General features: G+C 42.3%; 1 protein-coding gene across 2 annotated transcripts in view; it reads right to left on the bottom strand.

Moving 5' to 3' along the window:
* ccdc135 (coiled-coil domain containing 135) overlaps positions 1-20208 on the bottom strand; it is a 93642-nt gene that overhangs the window by 15516 nt on the left and 57918 nt on the right. For both annotated transcript variants that reach the window (XM_043698240.1, XM_043698241.1), the window contains 5 exons: positions 16648-16871; positions 12193-12408; positions 10200-10310; positions 7906-8016; positions 5808-6002 (listed from right to left, as the gene is read on the bottom strand). In XM_043698240.1, the coding sequence (XP_043554175.1) occupies positions 5808-6002; positions 7906-8016; positions 10200-10310; positions 12193-12408; positions 16648-16871 (857 nt within the window). The remainder of the gene's footprint in view (positions 1-5807; positions 6003-7905; positions 8017-10199; positions 10311-12192; positions 12409-16647; positions 16872-20208) is intronic.

Below are 20208 nucleotides of genomic sequence, written 5' to 3'. Positions count from 1 at the left end.
ACCCTTCAGTCCAACTTGTCCATGCCAACCAGATATCCTAACCTAATCTAGCCCCATTTGCCAGCACTTGGCCCATATCCCTCCAAAACCTTCCGATTCATAAACCCATCCAGATGCCTTTCAAATGTTGCAATTGTTCTAGTCTCCACCATTTCCTCTGGCAGCTCATTCCAGACTCCCACCACCCTCTGCATGCAAAAGTTGCCCCTTAGGTCTCTTTTATATCTTTCCCCTCTCACCCTAAACCTATGCCCTCTAGTTCTAGACTCCCCCACCCCAGGGAAATGACTTTGTCTATTTATCCTATCAATGCCCCTCAGGAAAAACAGAGCGAGCCTATTCAACCACACCCTATAGCTCAAATCCTCCAACCCTCGCAACATTCTTATAAATATTGTCTGAACCCTTTCAAGTTTCACAACATCCTTCCGATAGGAAGGAGACCAGAATTGCACGTAATATTCCAACAGTGGCCTAACCAATGTCCTGTACAGCTGCAACATGACCTCCCAACTCCTGTTCCCAATACTCTGACCAATAAAGGAAAACATACCAAATGCCTTCTTCACTATCCTATCTACCTGCGACTCCACTTTCAAGGAGCTATGAACCTGCACTCCAAGGTCTCTTTGTTCAGCAACACTCCCTAGGACCTTAACATTAAGTGTATAAGTCCTGCTAAGATTTGCTTTCCCAAAAGACAGCACCTCGCATTTATGTAAATTAAACTCCATTGTCTGACACTTCTCAGCCCATTGGCCCATCTGATAACGATCCCGTTGTAATCTGAGGTAACCTTCTTTGCTGTCCAGTACACCTCTAATTTTGGTCTCATCTGCAAACTTACTAACTATATCGCTTATGCTCACGTCCAAATAATTTATATAAATAATGAAAAGTAGTGGACCCTGCACCGATCCTTGTGGCACTCTACTGGTCACAGGCCTCCAGTCTGAAAAACAACCCTCCACCACCACACTCTGTCTTCTACCTTGAGCCAGTTCTGTTTCCAGTTCTGTTCTTTTACGAAAGTCCTGAACATCATTATTTCCCACAGGAGGCGCTGTAATTGACTTTAGAATATTTGTGTCCTTGTCGAACGCCTCACTGAAGTCCATATAGATCATATCTACCACTCTGCCCTCATCAAACCTCTTTATTACTTCTTCAAAAAACTCAATCAAGTTTGTGAGACATGATCTCCCATGCACAAAGCCATGTTGACTATCCCTTATCAGTTCTTACCTTTCCAAATACATGTACTTCTGGCCCTCTGGATTCCCTCCAATAACTTGCCCTAGTTCCCTGGCTTGTCTTAACCATCTTTCTTAAACAGTGGCACCAGGTTAGCCAACCTCCAGTCATCCAGCACCTCACCTGTGACTATCAATGATACAAATATCTCAGCAATCACTTCCCGAGCTTCCCATAGAGTTCTAGGCTACACCTGATCAGGTCCTGGGGATTTATCCACTCTTATGCGTTTCAAGACATCCAGCATTTCCTCCTCTGTAATATGGACATTTTGCAAGATATCACCATCTATTTCCAATGATACAAATATCTCAGCAATCACTTCCCTAGCTTCCCATAGAGTTCTAGGCTACATCTGATCAGGTCATGGGGATTTATCCACTCTTATGCGTTTCAAGACATCCAGCATTTCCTCCTCTGTAATATGGACATTTTGCAAGATATCACCATCTATTTCCCTACACTCTATATCTTCCATGTCCTTTTTCAAAGTAAATACTGATGCAAAATACTAATTTAGAATCTCCCCCATCTCCTGCGGCTCCACACAAAGGCCACCTTGCTGATCTTTGAGGGGCCCTATTCTCTCCCTAGTTAACCTTTTGTCCTTAATGTATTTCAACTTTTAGATCTGGTCTATCCTTTTATCTGAATTAAAATCTATCTGCCATTTCTGTTCCCAAGTCACCAATTTTTCTATATCCTGTTGTATCCTTTCACAATTGCCGGCACTATCAGCAACTCCACCAATCTTCATGTCATCTGCAAATTTACTAATCAGATCACCTACATTTTCCTCTAGATCATTTATATATACTACAAACAACAGAGGACCTAAGAGATCACTAGTTGCTGGTTTCGATTTTGAAAAACACCCTTTCACCCTCTATCTTCTATGACCAAGCCAGTTTTGTATCCATCTCGCCAGTCCATCCCAAATCTAATGTGATTTTAGTTTTTGTACCAATCTGATAAAGTGGGACTTTATCAAGTACCTTACTAAAGTATATATAACCTACATCCACAGCCATTCCCTCATTAATTATCTTTGTCACCTCTTCAAAACATTCAGTCAGTTGGTGCACACATCTTGTCCCAAGAGCTTCCCTACCATAGACATCAGGCTCACTGACCTATAATTTCCTGGATTATCCTTTCTTAAGCAAGGGAACAACATTGACTAATCTCCAGTCCTCGAGGAGAAAGTGAGGTCTGCAGATGCTGGAGATCAAAGTTGAAACTTTATTGCTGGAACAGCACAGCAGGTCAGGCAGCATCCAGGAAACAGGAGATTCGACGTTTCGGGCACAGGCCAAAGAAGGGCCTGTTTCGGGCTTCTTCTTCCTGAAGAAGGGCCTGTGCCCGAAACGTCGAATCTCCTGTTCCCTGGATGCTGCCTGACCTGCTGTGCTGTTCCAGCAATAAAGTTTCAACTTTAATCTCCAGTCCTCTGCAACCTCACCTGCGGTGAAAGAGGATGTGAAGATATCTGCTAATGCCCAAGCTATTTCTTCCCTTGCCTCTTGCAGTAACCTAGGATAGATCCCATCTGGCCCTGGCAACTTCTCTACCATAATGGAATTTAGGATACTGAAAACTTCCTCCTTCAAATCAGTCTGAGTGATGGCGCTCATGTCAGGGATAAAGTTGTGAACAGGGGGAGAGGACCCAGCAGCAGGTCATTGTACACATCGGAACCAATGATATAGGAAAGGAAAAGGATGAGATTCTGAAGGGAGAATATCGAGAGTTAGGCAGGAATTTAAAAAGGAGGTCCTCGAGAGTAGTAATATCTGGATTACTCCCGGTGCTACGAGCTAGTGAAGGTAGGAATAAGAGGATAGAGCAGATGAATGCATGGCTGAAGAGCTGGTGTATAGGAGAAGAATTCACAGTTTTGGATCATTGGAATCTTTTCTAGGGTAGATGTGACCTGTACAAGAAGGACGGACTGCACCTGAATTGGAAGGGGACTAACATAGTGGCAGGGACATTTGCTAGAGCTGCTCGGGAGGATTTAAACTAGTAAGTGGCTGGGGGGGACCCAGGCCGATAGTGAGGAAAGAGATCAATCTGAGACTGGTACAGTTGAGAAAAGAAGCGAGTCAAACAGGGCAGGCAGGGACAAAGCAGAGGACAAGGTAGGACTGATAAATTATGCTGCATTTATTTCAATGCAAGAAGCCTGGTGGTGGAGGATTGTTTTTCAGACTAGAGGCCTGTGACCAGTAGAGTGCCACAAGGATTGGTGCTGGGACCACTACTTTTCATTACTTATATAAGTGATTTGGATGTGAGCATAAGAGTATAGTTAGTAAGTTTGCAGATGAGACCAAACTTAGAGGTGTAGTGGACAGTGAAGAAGGTTACCTCGGATTACAACGGGATCGTGATCAGATGGGCCAATGGGCTGAGGACTGTCAGATGGCTTTTAATTTAGATAAATGTGAGGTGCTGCATTTTGGGAAAGCAAATCTTAGCAGCACTTATACACTTAATGGTAAGGTCCTAGAGAGTGATGCTCAACAAAGAGACCTTGGAGTGCAGGTTCAGAGGTCCTTGAAAGTAGAGTCATAGGTAGATAGGATAGTGAAGAAGGCATTTGCTATGCTTTCCTTTATTGGTCAGAATATTGAGTACAGGAGTTGGGAGGTCATGTTACAAATGTACAGGATATTGGTTAAGCCACTTTTGCAATACTGCATGCAATTCTGTTCTCCTTCCTATCGGAAGAATGTTGTGAAACTTGAAAAGGTTCAGAAAAGATTTACAAGGATGTTGCCCGGTTTGGAGGGTTTGAGCTAGAGGGAGAGTTTGAATAGGCTGGGGCTGTTTTCCCTGGAGCGTCAGAGGCTGAGGGGTGATCTTATAGAGGTTTAGAAAATCATGAGGGGCATGGATAGGATAAATAGACAAGGTTGTTTCCTTGGTGTGGGGAGTCTAGGACTAGAGGGCATAGGCTTAGGGTGAGAAGGGAAAGATATAAAAGAGACCTAAGGGGCAACTTTTGCACGCAGAGGGTGGTGTGTGTGTGTGTGTGGAATGGGCTGCCAGAGGAAGTGATGGTGGCTGGTACAATTGCAACATTTAAAAGGCATCTGGATGGATATATGAATCAGAAGGGTTTGGAAGGATATGGGCTGGGTGCTGGCAAATGGGACTAGATTAGGTTAGGATATCTGGTCAGAGTGGACAAGTTGGACCGAAGGGTCTGTTTCCGTGCTGTACATCTCTAAGACTCTATGAGATTGGAGGTTGGATAAATAGTTTGATAACTTAGCAACAATGGAGCAGTTAAAGAGGTGGTGATTAATTAGAGCTGGCCTGGGAGTGAATAGAGAGGTTATCCTTTTTGACTGCTGAATTGTGCAAGGATAATGAAGTCCTGATGCCCGAAACATCGATTTTACTGCTCCTCGGATGCTGCCTGAACTGCTGTGCTTTTCCAGCACCACTCTGATCTAAACTCTGGTTTCCAGCATCTGCAGTCATTGTTTTTACCAAGGATAATGAAGAAAGAGAAACTAAATTTAAACATAAAGAAGAAATCCTGCTAATGCTTTTATATGGTTTTACAGTCTTTAAACTCAACTGGCAGCAAAGTAAATTGTGAAGAGGACATAGAGAGTACACAAAGGGACTTAAAAAAGCAAAGTGTGTAGGCAAAATAAAGCAGACAGACAATAACATGAAAAAACGTGAACTTGTCCATTTGGACATAGAGAATATAATATTATTTGAATGGTCAGAGATTACAGAATTCTTTGACACAGAGAGATGTGGGTGTCCTGGTAAATGAATCAAAGAAAAGTTGGTGTACAATCCTACAAGTGTTTAGAAGGCAAATGATACATTTACGTTTATTGTAAGGGGAATTAAGTATAAAATTAGGTAAGTATTGCTGCAGCTGTACAGGACCTTGGTGTGGTTACATCTGGAGTGGCGTGTTCAGTTATGACCTTCTTACATAAGGAGCAATATAATTGCATTTGAAGAGTTCAGAAAACCCATTCTATTGACTCCCAGAATGGAGGAATTATTAGGAAAGATTGAGCAAAATAGGCCTTTACCATTGGAGTTTAGAAGAATAAAAAAACACTTCATTCTTTTCACTTTTTGCCTGTTCCACATGTTTCTGTACCATTACATATCACCATACATGTTACTTAGTTGGAAGTTTAGTGATGTTTCCTATTAATTCTTGACTGAAAATGTGTTGCTGGAAAAGCGCAGCAGGTCAGGCAGCATCCAAGGAACAGGAGAATCAACGTTTCGGGCATAAGCCCTTCTTCAGGAAACTCTATTAATTCTTGACCACCAGCAAAAGAATGTTCAGAGAATGCTATTTGGAGTCACTTGTGACAACTTCTGTGCAGCAAGTGAAAACCTTTGGACTCACACGTTCAAAATCAGAGTTCACAAGGTCAGCTCCAGACCTGTAGCTCAGCACCATGTGGAAAAGTTTGATGGCACACCCTGATCATAAGCAAACTTTGGGTTGGATTATCATAGTTGTGGGTGAACTATGCAATGTGTAGAAGAATATTCAATACCTTCTCAAAACGGGCTTGGATGAGATTGGCTTTATCGATGAGCCTCTGCTTCATGTCAGTTAAGCAGTCATTCCTGAGTGTCATGGCTACTTTCTTTGTAATTCTTCTGGGCTGTCCGAGTCGAGCAAGGAATGGTGCAAGATAATCAAGCTCCTCCTCAGCACGCCGCAGTCGCTGTTCCTCCTCTAACCGCACCTGAGGAATAAAGTATTTGCCACAGCATAAATTGTTAACGTCATTTGAAAACAGTAAGAAATAATTCCCAGCTCCACTGCTTGGGTAGCTGATCACATGTGTCACCGTAGAATGTGCCCCATTCCTATTGGCTTTGGAATAATCAGAATGGGTTCTTTAAAAATCACATTAATGTCAAGGTGGCAAAGTTGACAATTATTCCAATATCTTATTATTGTGGTTACTATCAATCAATATTGTGCTTCTGAACCGGTTTTTCATTAAGTATAAGTACAGCATGCACAATATCAAGAAGAGTTTATATTAGATTAGATTCCTTACAGTGTGGAAACAGGCCCAACCAGTCCACATCAACCCTCCGAAGAGTAACCCACCCAGACCCATTTCCCTCTCACTAATGCACCTAACACTACAGGCAATTTAGCATGGCCAATTCACCTGACCTGCACATCTTTGGACTGTGGGAGGAAACCGGAGCACACGGAGGAAACCCACGCAGACACGGGAAGATTGTGCAAACTCCACATAGACAGTCGCCCGAAGCTGGAATTGAACCTAGGAACCGGTGCTGTGAGGCAGCAGTGTTAGCCACTGCGCTGCCCTACAATAAAAGGACAGGGTGAACCATGAAATGACCAGTAAAATCGAGCAAACGTGGGTTTGAAACTAGCAAGCATGGGACGAAAGAGGAAAGTCCCAGCAAAAACTGAGTTTGAAGTATGATATTGTGTAATTAGATATAATTCATCATGATAGGAAGGAGGTGAGAAAGAGGAACAGCATGTAATTTAGTATTCTTGAAGATTAATGATGAGGTGAAATTACTTCTCAAGGGTCATGAATTTGTGGAATTCACTATCCCAGAGTGCAATGGATGCTGCAACATGAGTAAGTTTAAGGAGGAGATAGACAGATTTTTAATTAGCAATGATTTGAAGGGTTGTGGAGAGCAGTCAGAAAAGTGGAATTGCAGCTGAGCTGAGGTTAGCCATAATCCTATCAAACAGTGGGCTAGGCTTGAAGGGCTGAACTCCTGCTCTTAGTTCTGATGTTGTTTTGATCACAAAGCTGACCAGGAATCTCTCTCCAATTCTTACTGCCACTTATTTATGTTGGAAGGGTTTGCAAATTGGTTTCATCTTATTATAAATGCTCCTTCCTAGGTCAGCATGCAATGGGACATGAACCCAGAGCTTCTGGCTCAGAGGCAGGCTGGCCAACCCACTGAGTACAGGACATCTCAATGGTTGACAGGAGAATCGGGATGTGTAGGTTAGGTGTATTAATCAGGAGTTACCTCCGGAACCCAGCATGACTCAGTGTCTCATAAGCAATGTGACAACTTTCATACAGCACAAGCAGCGTTCATCAAAGGTTTAAATGATGCAGTGAAATGGCTAACTATGCCATCTGGCTGTGGGTACACTTGTTCAAGGCATCAGAGGAGTCCATCAATCTGACCTCCAGCAGATCAAGAGGATTGCTAAAGTGCCACTCCCCATGGAATACAAATCTCTCAAGGTGACAACAATTCTGTTCCCACCACTGCCACTTTCCTATGCCATTGTTGTTTCACATGTGCCAGCCCAGACTTTTCTTGCTATTTACTTCTTGCTATTAAAATCCTGATACATTTGTCTTCTTCAACAATGGTCTAGTTCTCTTTGACCCTTTGTTAATTTTACTTTAGATAAAGGGAAGAATAACCTCATGCCCCAGAGTTACCATCCTTCAACAAGCAGAGAAATTCACAACAAATCCCATTTGTATGGTATAAATGTAACCCCTCATACTCAAGTCCAATACAACATTGTTACTCACCTGACACCGGATTGTAGGATAATGGGTAGTACTTACATTTTCTAAACATAAGCAAATTCGGGGTACTTCGTTCCAGACTTACCTGCTCCTTTCTGTGTTCTTTAGCCTTTTCATTTCTTTCTGTGTCATACACAGATATAACCAGCTCATTTGCCTTGCGTTCAGCTGCTCTGTCCTTGAGAAATTCACGTATCTTAAACATAGTAATGATCATCTGTTAATTGAGTGGTTTTTAACTCGAAATCCTGTTCAGTGCACAGTTCAAGGTAGAACTTCTGATTGAGTAAGTTCACGTTCAACACTTAATGTGTTCTGTGCAACCCTGCGCTACAACATTTCACAAAAGTACTAACTCAGTTTAGTGCCCATATAATAATATGCACGCCTCATAGCTTAACAATAATGGTGCATATGAAACTTGGCTCTGGGCAAAATGTGCTGTGTTTCCTGAATTACAACTACAATTAAACTTTAGAAATGTCTGGCTAATTTAGATTAAAAAGTTTGGCTGTACCAACTTATACTTAAAGAATGCCAGTCTGATTAGATTAGATTCCCTACAGTATGGAAACAGGCCCTTCGGCCCAACAAGTCCATACCGACCCTCCGAAAAGTAGCCCACCCAGACCAATTCCCCATATTCACCCCTGACTATGGGCAATTTAGCATGACCAATTCACCTAACCTGCACATCTTTGGATTGTGGGAGGAAACCCACGCAGACACGGGGAGAATGTGCAACTCCACACAGTCAGTTACCCAAGGCAGGGATCGAACCTGGAGCTGTGAAGCAGCAGTGCTAACCGCTGAGCCACTGTTGGAAAGACAATTTGTCAAAGTGACGTGGGAGTTGAATACCCAGTCAAGGGAAGTGAAGCACACTCTCCTGTACATTTCACCAATCCAAGTGGCCCATCAGAAGGTTAGAGGTGACTATTGTCCATGATTCTTCTGCTACCAGATATTCAAAAGAACCGTTAAGAAAAAAAAGATTCAAAGAGCATGTTGCAGCACAACATGGAGTTCAGTTTCCATAACACGTTCTCCCATTTTTGTCTGCCAAAGTTGCAGCAGAAGAGCCACTGATTCCTTGGAGAAACAGTGAACATCATTACTCCATGTTGTAGATTCATTCGACAAGCTAATGTGCTTTTCTGTAAATGTTTCATCACTTCACTAGGTGGCATTGTCAGTGTGCCTCCAGTGAAGCATTGTTGGTCTGTTTTGCCTGGTATTTACATGTCTCTGTTTTCTGGTACTTTCTGAGTGGTTTGTTTATGGGGTCCAGTTCAATGTGTTTATTAAGTGAGTTCCTGGTTGGAGTGCCAGACTTCAAGAAACTCTCTTGCGTGTCTCTGTTTTGTCTGTGCTAGGATGGTTAAATTGTCCCAGTTGAATTTGTGTCCTTCATTGTCTGTGAGGATGGAAATGAGAGAGTACTGGTTGTGTCATTTACTCCATTTCCCTGGGCTCTCCCTGGATCTTCTGTGTCATTAAACATTCTCATCAAGCCAGTATAGTGCAATGGAGGGAAATCAGAAAGCACTGACCAGTTGATTCCAAATTTATGACTTAATAACCTGATTATTGTAGGAAGAAGGCAAGTGAAGATAATAGATAAGTAAATGGCAACTTGGAAATTTGTTGTATTTTTGATCTTTCAAGGGTCAGAACCTTCAGTTTGGGAGAATCTAGGGAGGTGATGGGTAGTGGAATATCAGAGGAAATAAATGAATAATATGTTTTTGAGACTACATTTAGTACGCATAATGTTTGGCAATGTTCTCATCCGAGTCAACAAAGCTGAAACTGAGGTAGGGCTTTCAGTCTCCAGAGCCTGTTCCATGATCTATTCAATTAGATCATGATTGATCTATATCTTACCTGCACCTTGGTTCCATTGCCTTTAATACTCTTGCCTAAAGTAAGCCAGCAATCAAACATTTTATGTTTTCCAGTAATCTCTAACATAATTTAGCAAGGAAGTACCTGCCAGTCTAATGTATGAATGGCCTAGCTGTGATACAATTCATTTCCACACAATCCCTATCCAATCTTAATAAAGATTTCTATTCTCAAGTTAGGTTTAAAAACAGGTGCAAAGGGAATAAAAGGAATTGGGAAGGAACTTGGGTGGATTCACTAAATCATGTTGGCACTGGTACAAAGAGGTCCCAGAAGGCCTGTATATTCATCCACACAATTTTTGAGGGTTGGGAGAAGCCAAGTTGAAGCCGTCGAGCTTCATTAAATACTTCCTGTTAGGTGGAGCTGTAATCTTGAGGGAGAGTTTCTCTTTCCCAAACTGGAAGTTTCATTTTACACTTAACAAACCAACGTCTTTCTGACAAATTACGAAAGTGACACAAACACTACCTCATGCTCTGAATCTCTGACACTTTGCATCGAAGCAGCCTGTGTCTTCAGCAGGTCCATCATGGTTTGATACAGAACCACATTTTTGCAAGGCTTCGCCAATGGGTCAACCTGCAGAACAGTAAACATAGTAGATGGATTTCTTTAATGTCAGAATTTCTATTGCTTCTCCTGAGGTAGAAGGTTTATATCTGCTATGATAAAGTATTAGGGTGGCTGCAAGATGATTCATTTTATCGTGAATTCGCCCTCCCACCAAACTTGATGCAAAAGTGATCCTGGTCAGCTTAGAATTTAAAATTTTAAAAATCCAGAAACCCAGCTCCAATCTGTCCATTTCTTGGGATAAGTGGGGGAGGTCAACCAGGAAGGGATTGGTACCTTCAAGATGTTTAAGAGACTGGCATCCTGTGATTTGTCCCACTTTGCTGGCTTAACAGTGACTAGAAAATATCTGGGAAACCTAACAGATGAAAGGAGGTAAGTTCAATTTTGGGAAGGTGGAAGATGCCTTTAGCTCACTACTAGTGGGCCAGAGGGAATAGTAGCTTGTGCAACTATACTCCCTACATCCAACCTATAGAGGGATGGGATCCCTTATCCCATCCTTAACTGAAGACTTTTTTCACAATCATTCATGGGAAATGGACATCACTAGGATCACTGCTCAATCATTCCTAAATGCTGTTGAGAAGATTGTGGTTAGATCAGGTAGCAAAAGGCCAACAGCCCGATCTTAGTAGTGGGAAAATTATAAGAAACAATTATGATGGGCAATTTAAAATGTAAATCATCACTTAGAAAGGTATTGATTCATCAAGGCCAGCCACATAAACCTATAAATAGAAGGTCATTTATGACTAACTGAATGGAATGTTTTGAGAAGGTAACAAGGACGTTCAGTAAAGATAGAACATTTGGTGTAGCCTACATGAATATCAGCAAGGCCTTTGAACAGATTCCCAGATGATTGGCCAAAAGTTCTCTTTCTGTGTTTTTTTAATGGTTCTAGATCACGCCTCAGCCTTTTAAGTTCACAGTAACATACCCCAGCCTTACTACCTTCTAACAAGATATATGCAACATGAAACAAGACTCTGAAACCATGAGGCAACAGCTCTGCTGAGAGTCGAAGATAATGATCTGTTGTTTTAAAATAATTCACATGTCATATTCCAAGTGCCTTTGATGCTTAAAATGCAAGCCTTTAACTGACCTTGGAACCCAAATCACTGATATCAGGAACAGTACAGGCTTAGGCATCAAATGCTCACCAGTTGTTTTTAGTTTATTCAAGGAGATCTGTCACTCATGGTGTGGGTTACTGCCAAATGGAGGCCTCAGGTCATCAGTATGGGATCATCTGTGACAGGGACAGATTAACCAGCTCACCTTGACATTCAAAAAGCCCCCTGCCCACAATCTATTTGTTTGTGGCCACCTACCCAATGAGCCACATAAATGCAATTGAGCAGGCCAAAGGTTAGTACTTTCAAGGGCACAGAACAGGCGCATGATGCAAAAACATCCACATGTTAGGGTGGATGAAGCACCAATGATGCTTTAAACAGTAGAAGTTATCGCGGACAAAGCACTCCACTTGATTGGTTCTCCATCAGTTTCCTCCAGCATACAGCATGCACACTTTACAGAATGCACTGCAGTTGTACCTTGGCTTCTTTAATGGCATCTTTCAAACCTGCAACCTCATGGGCAGCTGATGTATGCAAAGCAAGTCCTATTCAAAGTTAAATGCCATCCCAGTTTTGACATATATGCATTCCTTTTTATCAATGGGCCAAAATCCTGAAACTTCCTCGCTCACAACACTGCAAGTGTACACACATCACATGGACTGCAGTGGTTCAAGAAAAAGGCTCTCAAACCTTCTCAAGACCTACTACAGATTAGTAGTAAATGCTGGCTATGCCAAGAAGGCCTATATTCAGGGAAGGAATGGACTTTGTGCTGTGCAGAAACTGTGTTAATGTACCTCAAAAGTGACGACAATCTGCTCCATGTTAATCTCCTGGTCATCTTTTTGCATCAAGTTTGGTGGGAGGGCGAATTCACGTTTCAGTGCTGTAATCCTGTCATCCTCTCGATGATAAGTCAAATGGATGTGCTCTGCAGTGATCAGAAATACTTGTTCTGCCACATCCTCGTGAGCTGGCTTTTTTCTGTTTCTGGCAAAACGCTCTGTTATTTTCTAAAATGCAAAGTGAGAAAGCAACAACTCTTATATATATTATACATATATATACATATTATTTGTTTTTCAACAGTTTTACAGAAACAGTGACCACAACGGACACTCAAAGAAAGACGTAATTACGTAGCACATTTTACAACCATAGGACATCCCAAAACAATTTAAAATCAATGAAATACTTTTTGAAGTGGAGTTGTGATAATTAAGAAAATTACTGTATTGTTATAGTACAGAAGGAGGTTGTTCAGCCAGGGAAATTGTGGGATCGAAATGAGAAAAGAACTGTTTTAGAACCAAGGATTGTAGTAGGTTGGCTGCATGTTTTGGAAGCAAGTAATCTCACACCCATTGTAAGCAGTGTTCTCACAGCTGCTGGCATGAGCTGTGGTTAAAATGCGGATGCAGACAAAATGGAACCAAAGAGCTGTGGTTAGTCGGAGCTTTAGTTTATACAAATAACTGGTAATTGGTTACTAGTCCAGAGACCAATCACAAAGGCCTTCTGCTTGCCAACAACTATGTGATGGGTTTTCAGGTAACTGAACAGCTTGGGCTTGTGAACAAGAAGGTATCAGATCTCCACTAGCACAGGAGCTGTCTGTTCTCTGAGTAAAAGTCAATTTAAGTCTGAATTAATATTTCCTTCAGCAGTTGCTGTCAGCCATGATTTTAAATCGGCTAGTCAGATATCTTTTATCAGTGAGCCAGCCACTCTGTGATTCCAGTGAAAGCATCCGGAGAAGGACAACTGAGAAGTAGCATTTTGACCAGGATAAGAATCATAACAATCATCTCAAGAATCACCAAATTGCCTTCTCAGTCTTTCCCTCTGCCCATAACACTCATGACTTTTTTTTCCTGTGGCTGTGTGTGTGTGTGTAGGTATACATGGGTGTCTATGTGCATGTGAGTGTGCTTGCATGTCTGTCTGTGTGTGTGTTTGTGTCTGTGTGTGCCTAAGTCTGTGTGTGCATGTGTCTGTGTGTGTGTCTGTGCATGCCTGTGTGTGTGTGTGCGTGTGTGTCTTTGTGTGTATCTCCATGTGTGTGTCTGTGTCTGTGACTCTGTGTGTGTGTGCGCGTGTGTGTCTATCTGTCTGTTTGTCTGTGTGTGTGTGTCTGTGTTTGGTGTCCGTCTGTTTGTGTGTCTCTGTGTGTATGTGTGTCTATGTGTGCGTTTGTCTGTGTGTGTCTCTGTGTGTGTGCATTTGTTTGTTTCTGTAGGTGAGTTTGTAACGGGATCAGAGATTTTATTAGCAAAGTCGTACAACGACAGCTCATAACTGTTTATCTGTAGATAGAATCCATTTACTTCTAATAAATAGCAATGTTTGTTCAATACAAAAATCAGGTCCAAATTTTGTCAAAAGGTTGGTAAACTGGGCACTTTGCATACTTTGCAAACCTTTAGTTTTTGTTTTGACTTGGGAATATTGGGGCTTGATTTCTAACATGATATTCCAGTGAGGTGGAACAAATTTGCATACAAAAAGAGCCCGAAATAGCAGTGAGGAGATGCTTGTCTAGTTCTTCTATAAAATAGTGTAATTGGGTTCCTTTAGTTCACCTGGGCGGTTAGACAAAGCCTTGATCAACCTTAATACAACAAAGACTGTGGATGATGAAAGCAGAATGTGCTGGAGAAACCCAGCAGTTCAGGCAGCACCTATGGAGAGAAAGCAGAGTTAACATTTCAAGTCAACTTATAGTTCTGAAAAAGGGTCACTGGACTCAAAAAGGAAGTCTATTTTCTCAGCACAGATGTTGCCAGAGATCTGCTGAATTTCTTTTGGGTACCTTGATTTACTTTTTAACTGACAGTACTGCACTGGAATGTCTGGATGCGACTTGAACACAGCACTTTCTGACTTAGAGCCAACCGTACAACCCCACTATACCAGGGCTCATGGCATTCATTAAAAAAATGTTTCAGAAATCTTTTCTGCCCTGTATTTTGAGAAAGCATTTTGGATACCAGCAGCTGTTTGTTGCCTCATGTCATTGCGGTTGTGATAGCCAACCCAGCTCAGTTCCCAGACAGGGGCGGGATTGAATTCTGCAGGCGTGCTCCCTAATGTATTTCTTCTTCCTGACATGTTGCTCCACTTTGCCTTGCCATGGTTCTACAAAGGAGCTAGCTCAGGCTTTCATACCTATATGACTCTGGTAGTACAGGGCATTTAAGGAGACATTTCATCATTTGTGATGCCCCTCTGAAGTCACAATTGACAGGATTTGTTTGGCGGTATAAAGCAATCTGCATTAAGGTCTTGTAGTAGCTGAAAACAGCCCTGAGGAAAGTAAGAACACAGTCGAGTAGGTCATGTTTCACTGGTTGCCAATGGGACGGGTACCTCTGGATTATTTGGCAACTTTTGTGCCTCGGTTTGTAGAAGGTGTGACCATCGTCAAGATGGCAGCTGTGGGCTAGATTCTAGGGGCTTGTCATCATCTAGGAATCTGCCCCCTAGACTTGAGCTTCTTTGCTGTTGGTTGTTTCTGGAAGAGATGCTGACAAGCATCACTGGTCAGTTTTGCCCATTCTATTCTGGATGGAAAAAAACGAAATTGCTGGAAAAGCTCAGCAGGTCTGGGCAGCATCTGTGGAAAGATACCAGAGTTACTGTTTCAGGTCCAGCGACTCTTCCTCAGAACCACTCTGGAAGGACCTTGCCTCCTTGTAATGACTGGAGCATTAACAGTAAGCAGGTCCACCTTAGTAGAATTTAGACATCAAGTAATAACCTTGGAAGCTGAATGTGCCTGCTTCCAATTCTGAAGAAGAGTTATATCAGACTTGGAAAATCAACTGTTTCTCTCTCCACAGATGCTGCCAGACCTGCTGAGTTTCTCCAGCATTTTCTGTTGTTACATTCAAGTGCTGAATGGCTCAAGTCAGGTAACATCATAAAGTCTCAGGTCAGTTGCTCACTTACAGTTGCCACATTCTTCAGATGTTGGACTTGGGTTTACAAATAAAGATGCCTTTCCCTCTCTGCATCTTACACTAAGACACCATCAGGAAACTTTAGTGCTTTCTGTGTCAACCACCAAAGTTTCAATGTCCATCAACCACGATAGTTTCAAAGCACAGATTCACTTTTAAAATTACTCTCATCACTTTACACTCACAATGCACTACCCTTGAAGATGTGCAGTAAATCTTTCTATTGGCGAAAGTGAGGACTGCAGATGCTGGAGTGGGCTTGTAGGGGGTAGGTGACCCATTGTGCCGAAGTCTTGGGAGGAGCACTATAGACTCAGTCTTACTGGGTCGCCGCCATCTTGGATTCCCTCACAGATTCACTTTTAAAATTTACTCTCATCACTTTACACTCACAATGCACTACCCTTGAAGTTGTGCAGTAAATCTTTCTATTGGCGAAAGTGAGGACTGCAGATGCTGGAGTCGAGAGTGTGGTGCTGGTAAAGCACAGCATGTCGGGCAGCATCCGAAGAGCAGGAGAATCGATGATTCCGGCTAAAGTCCTTCAACAGGAATGAGGCGCTTTTGCCCAAAATGTCGATTCTCCTGCTCCTCGAATGCTGCCTGACCTGCTGTGCTTTTCCAGCACCACAAATCTTTCCACAGCCCTAGTAAATTGTGATATCAGCCAATAACCAGGGTGCATTGCACTGGCTACACACATTTATCATATAAAATAATAACATAGCTCTTGAGTGGTGGGGAAGAAATTAGCTTCAACTGCTAAGCATGGGGTGAGAAGGGATTTTCAGCATGGCGGGAATTATATAAATTACAGTTCTTCAACGAAAAGACTTTTTCTTTCAGGTGCAATCAGGAGTCAAAAATCTGGCCATGCCCACAAAGAATATTACTCAAGGGCTTGAAGGAGCCTCACAGCTGTCAGTCTGAGCTCTGCAGCAGCCAGTGCTGCCTTGGACCCCTGACACTAATAAAATCTTATGCCGTGACCCTACTAGGCAGTCACGACCCCTGGCTTTAATCTCAGGACTTGGAGAACAATGGTGTGAGTAGTAACACTGATTACAATGTGTTTGAGGAACCTTTCGCTCCTAACTGTCCAATCAACCTTCACAGTTTCAGCTTATGGTGACTCCCCCATCACTCCAAGTTGACTGTTTCAGATTCACTCTTGAAATGTTAGCTCTCGTACAAAGTGCCAAAATCTCACATAAGTAATAGCTCTTGCAGGAGGTGCAGCAAATTGGGAAAATAAAGAAGAGGGAGCAGGGAATAAACTGGACTACTCACCAATATGGTGCGATAGTTTAAATGAAAAACTCCAGGGAGCCTCACTTTCCTCATTCGTTTGGTAAATATTGTTTGTCTGTAAATGAGGAAATCTGGCCTGTTCTTGAATTTCTCTGTCATCTCTGCAGGTGTTTCCACTCTGCTCACCAGTCCATCCACACGTAACCTGCTGTTGTACTTCAAAGTCCTATCAGTCTCTGGTTCAGACGATCGATATATGTGCCCTGCAATACCAGGAAAGAGCTGTACAATGAGTGACACTGACAGACTGCTCACAAATCGAAGTTTAAAGTGATCCAAAGCATTTCACTACTTCATTATCTAGAGTCCCAATAATTCCCTTCTTTCATTTTCTGTGCTTAGTTTTACAACTAATGACAACCCTCAAATCACTATCTCCCCAGAAATGATGATCAACTTAGGTAGCGCGTGATAACAGGCTACTCTGTCATGAAAGGCACTGCAGCCTCAGCTGACCTCAGCTTGTAATTAACAACCTGAGTGGGATCAGGAGTTAGCTGGAATCAGGCATACAGGCAAGGCTGCCTTCTGACCTTTGCACCTCTGACCTCTATCTTGACAATGTGTTGGAGAAATGCCTATGTTCACATCACTTGTCTTGCGCCTCCCCTTCACCAAAGTTGAATAACTTCTTGCTCAACATCCTGACAACTTGAGCGATTAAAAGATAAGTTGAGTTAATTGAACTGTATTGCAAGGAGTCAATAGCTCAATTTTTCCAAACAGCATTACTGCAGTAAAGAGGCTGCAGTAAAGTTAACCCAGGAGACAATGAGCCAAGTTGTAATTTTAAAAATCTGAGAGGATAATGGCAAAGGAAGAGGAAGCAGAGCATCTATGATTAATGACATTTAACTCATAACTATTATCTATGCACTGAATGCTAAATTTTCCTAATTATGTTTTTTTCTCTTTGAAGTGTTTTGTAAGGGGTATTATTGCTAGGAAATGGAATATCTTACCATTTGTTAGAAATTGGGATCTCTATAAAAATTGAACTTTCCTAGTATTCACTGTGCAGCGTGAGATTTCAATTGGCTGCTATTAGAGCAATAAGTAATTTTTAAAATTTCTTGCATAAGGAAACAAAAGGGAAGAATCATGAGTTCTCAATGCCTCACTGAACTAGAGTCAACAACTTAAGAGAGTATTATTTGGGAAAGTAAGAAGATTTTGTTCTTAGAAAGAGTGTAAAGCTAATCCTCGGGTGTAGCAGGGAAGGGTATAATGGTCATTCTGGAGCATTGAGTAGGATCTGCCTGTAGTCATTGGTCCAGGGGATTTGGATAGCTGATTGACACAGTTTAAGAATAAGGCTCCAGAGTAAGATATATCAACAGGGGTAGGTGGGGTAAGAGAGAGGGAGAAAGAAGAAATCCAAGGAAACAAATCACCATCTCCTTGTTAGAAAACAAGGAGTTCCCTTACATCAGTCCGCTGGAAAAACAAAGATGGTTGCTACCAAAGATTACCAGAAAGAAAATTTAAAACACCAGGGATAAACATTCCACTGCTTGTAAACCAGAGGGGTTCATGCCCCTGTCCTCCACTCTCCAGAACAGCTATAGGATTTGTCTAATTAACTAACATATCATATCTAAACTGCTACATCTGGGTGCGAATACCAAACCCATTTTAGATGAATTGCTGAAGCATTTTCGTCCCATTGTCAGTTTAGGTTGAAATCAAACACAGCTCACTGCAGTGAGGTAGGCAGAGTCTAAACCCCATGCACAACATCCTACTTAATTTTTAAACAGCTTAGGGTTTCAGTGAATCAGCACATGAAGCACAGCCAATTTATCGGTCTTAAAGCTAGATTCTTCTTCTACTCGCAGTCAATCCAGGCAGTTCCCAGATTCCTACTGCAACTCCCCAGCCTGCAAGGCTCTGTGGTAGAGGCATTGCAATCTCAAGGTGCTATAAATCGAAAGATGGAGAGTAACTGAGTATTTCACTCTCTCCATTTTAGCCACTATACGTTAGATATTTTAGACCAAAAATAATGTCTTTTTCTTGGTCATGGGATGCGAGGTATCGCTGGCTTGGTCAACAATAATTCCCAATCTTTAATTACCCAGCATGGTGGCACAGTGGTTAGCACTGCTGCCTCACAGCGCCAAAGACCCAGGTTCAATTCCCGCCTCAGCGACTGTGTGTGTGGAGTTTGCACGTTCTCCCTGTGTCTGCGTGGGTTTCCTCCAGGTGCTCCAGTTTCCTCCCGCCGCCCAAAAATGTGTAGGTTAGGTGTAGGGGAATGAGTCTGAGTGGGTTGCCCTTCAGTGGGTCAGTGTGGACTTGTTGGGTCAAAGGGCCTGTTCCCACACTGTAAGTAATCTAATCAGAAAGCAGTTAATGGTCAGCCTCTGTTGGACTGGAGTCACATGTATGCCAGGCCAGGTGTGATCATGGTAGTAAAATAAAATAAAGAACCGCAGATGCTGGAAATCTGAAGCAAAAACAGAAATTATTGGAGAAACCAAGTCGGTTTCACAGAATTTGTGAAGAAAAAGCAGAGTTAATGTTTTGGGTCCAGTGACTCTTTTTCAGAACTGATGGTGGTTAGGAAAAGGTGGTAAATATGCTGAAAATACAAGGTGATGCGGAGGAGACGGCAATGAATAGGGTGGTAAAGTGGCACCGATAAGTGGAGATAGAGCAGAGAGAGAGAGAAAAAGATAGTTAGGGAAACAAAGGGATGGATGATGGTAAGCCAGGGAGAAAGAACAGCTGATAATGGAACTATAAGGTGAAAATGGATTGGCTGTGCTAAAGGCATGGGGGTGTCAGTGTGGGAATTGGCAAAGGACATGGATAAAGGTGTTCAGGCCCAAAGTTTTTTTATTGAGAACTCAATATTGAATCCCGAAGGCTGCAGGGTCCCCAAGCAGAAAATGAGATTCAGTTCTTCTAGCTTTTGCTGAGCCTTGCTGGTGCACAAGCCTGAGACAGAGGTGTTGACCAGGGAATACAGTGGCGTGTTGAAGTGACAGGCATCTGGAAGCTCAGGGTCAATTTTTGTGGACAGAACATAGTGTCAGGTAGTCAGCAAAGCACACATCCAATGCATGGTCAGGGCGCAGGAGGCTAGGGAATTGGAATAGAATTAGGCCAAGTGGGACCTCAAGCTTGCTCCACGATTCAACTATATCATAGCTGATGTTTGACTTCACTGCCACTTTCTGTTCCCATAGCCTTTGATATCTTTAATATCTATCAATCCCTGTCCTGAATAATCTCAATGACTGACCTTCCAGAAAGAATTCCAAAGATTCACAACGCTCTGAGTAAATATATTTCTCCTAATCTCAGTCTTAAATGTCCCGCTCTTATTCTGAGACTCTGTCCCCTGGTTTTAGAAATAGGGAGCTTAGTTCCTGTGATGAACCTGACATATTCTGTAAGAATTTTGAATTCTCAAATGAGATCACATCCTAGTCTCTTCAACTCCAGAGAATATGGGCCTAATCTCCTCAATCTCTTTTCATAGGCAACCCTATTACATCCCCCCACCCCAAAAACTGTGTGCAACACTGCAGG

The sequence above is a fragment of the Chiloscyllium plagiosum genome, chromosome 10, assembly GCF_004010195.1.
Source record: "Chiloscyllium plagiosum isolate BGI_BamShark_2017 chromosome 10, ASM401019v2, whole genome shotgun sequence".
Taxonomy (NCBI): Eukaryota; Metazoa; Chordata; class Chondrichthyes; order Orectolobiformes; family Hemiscylliidae; genus Chiloscyllium; species Chiloscyllium plagiosum.
This window is presented reverse-complemented; position numbering and strand designations above follow the sequence as displayed.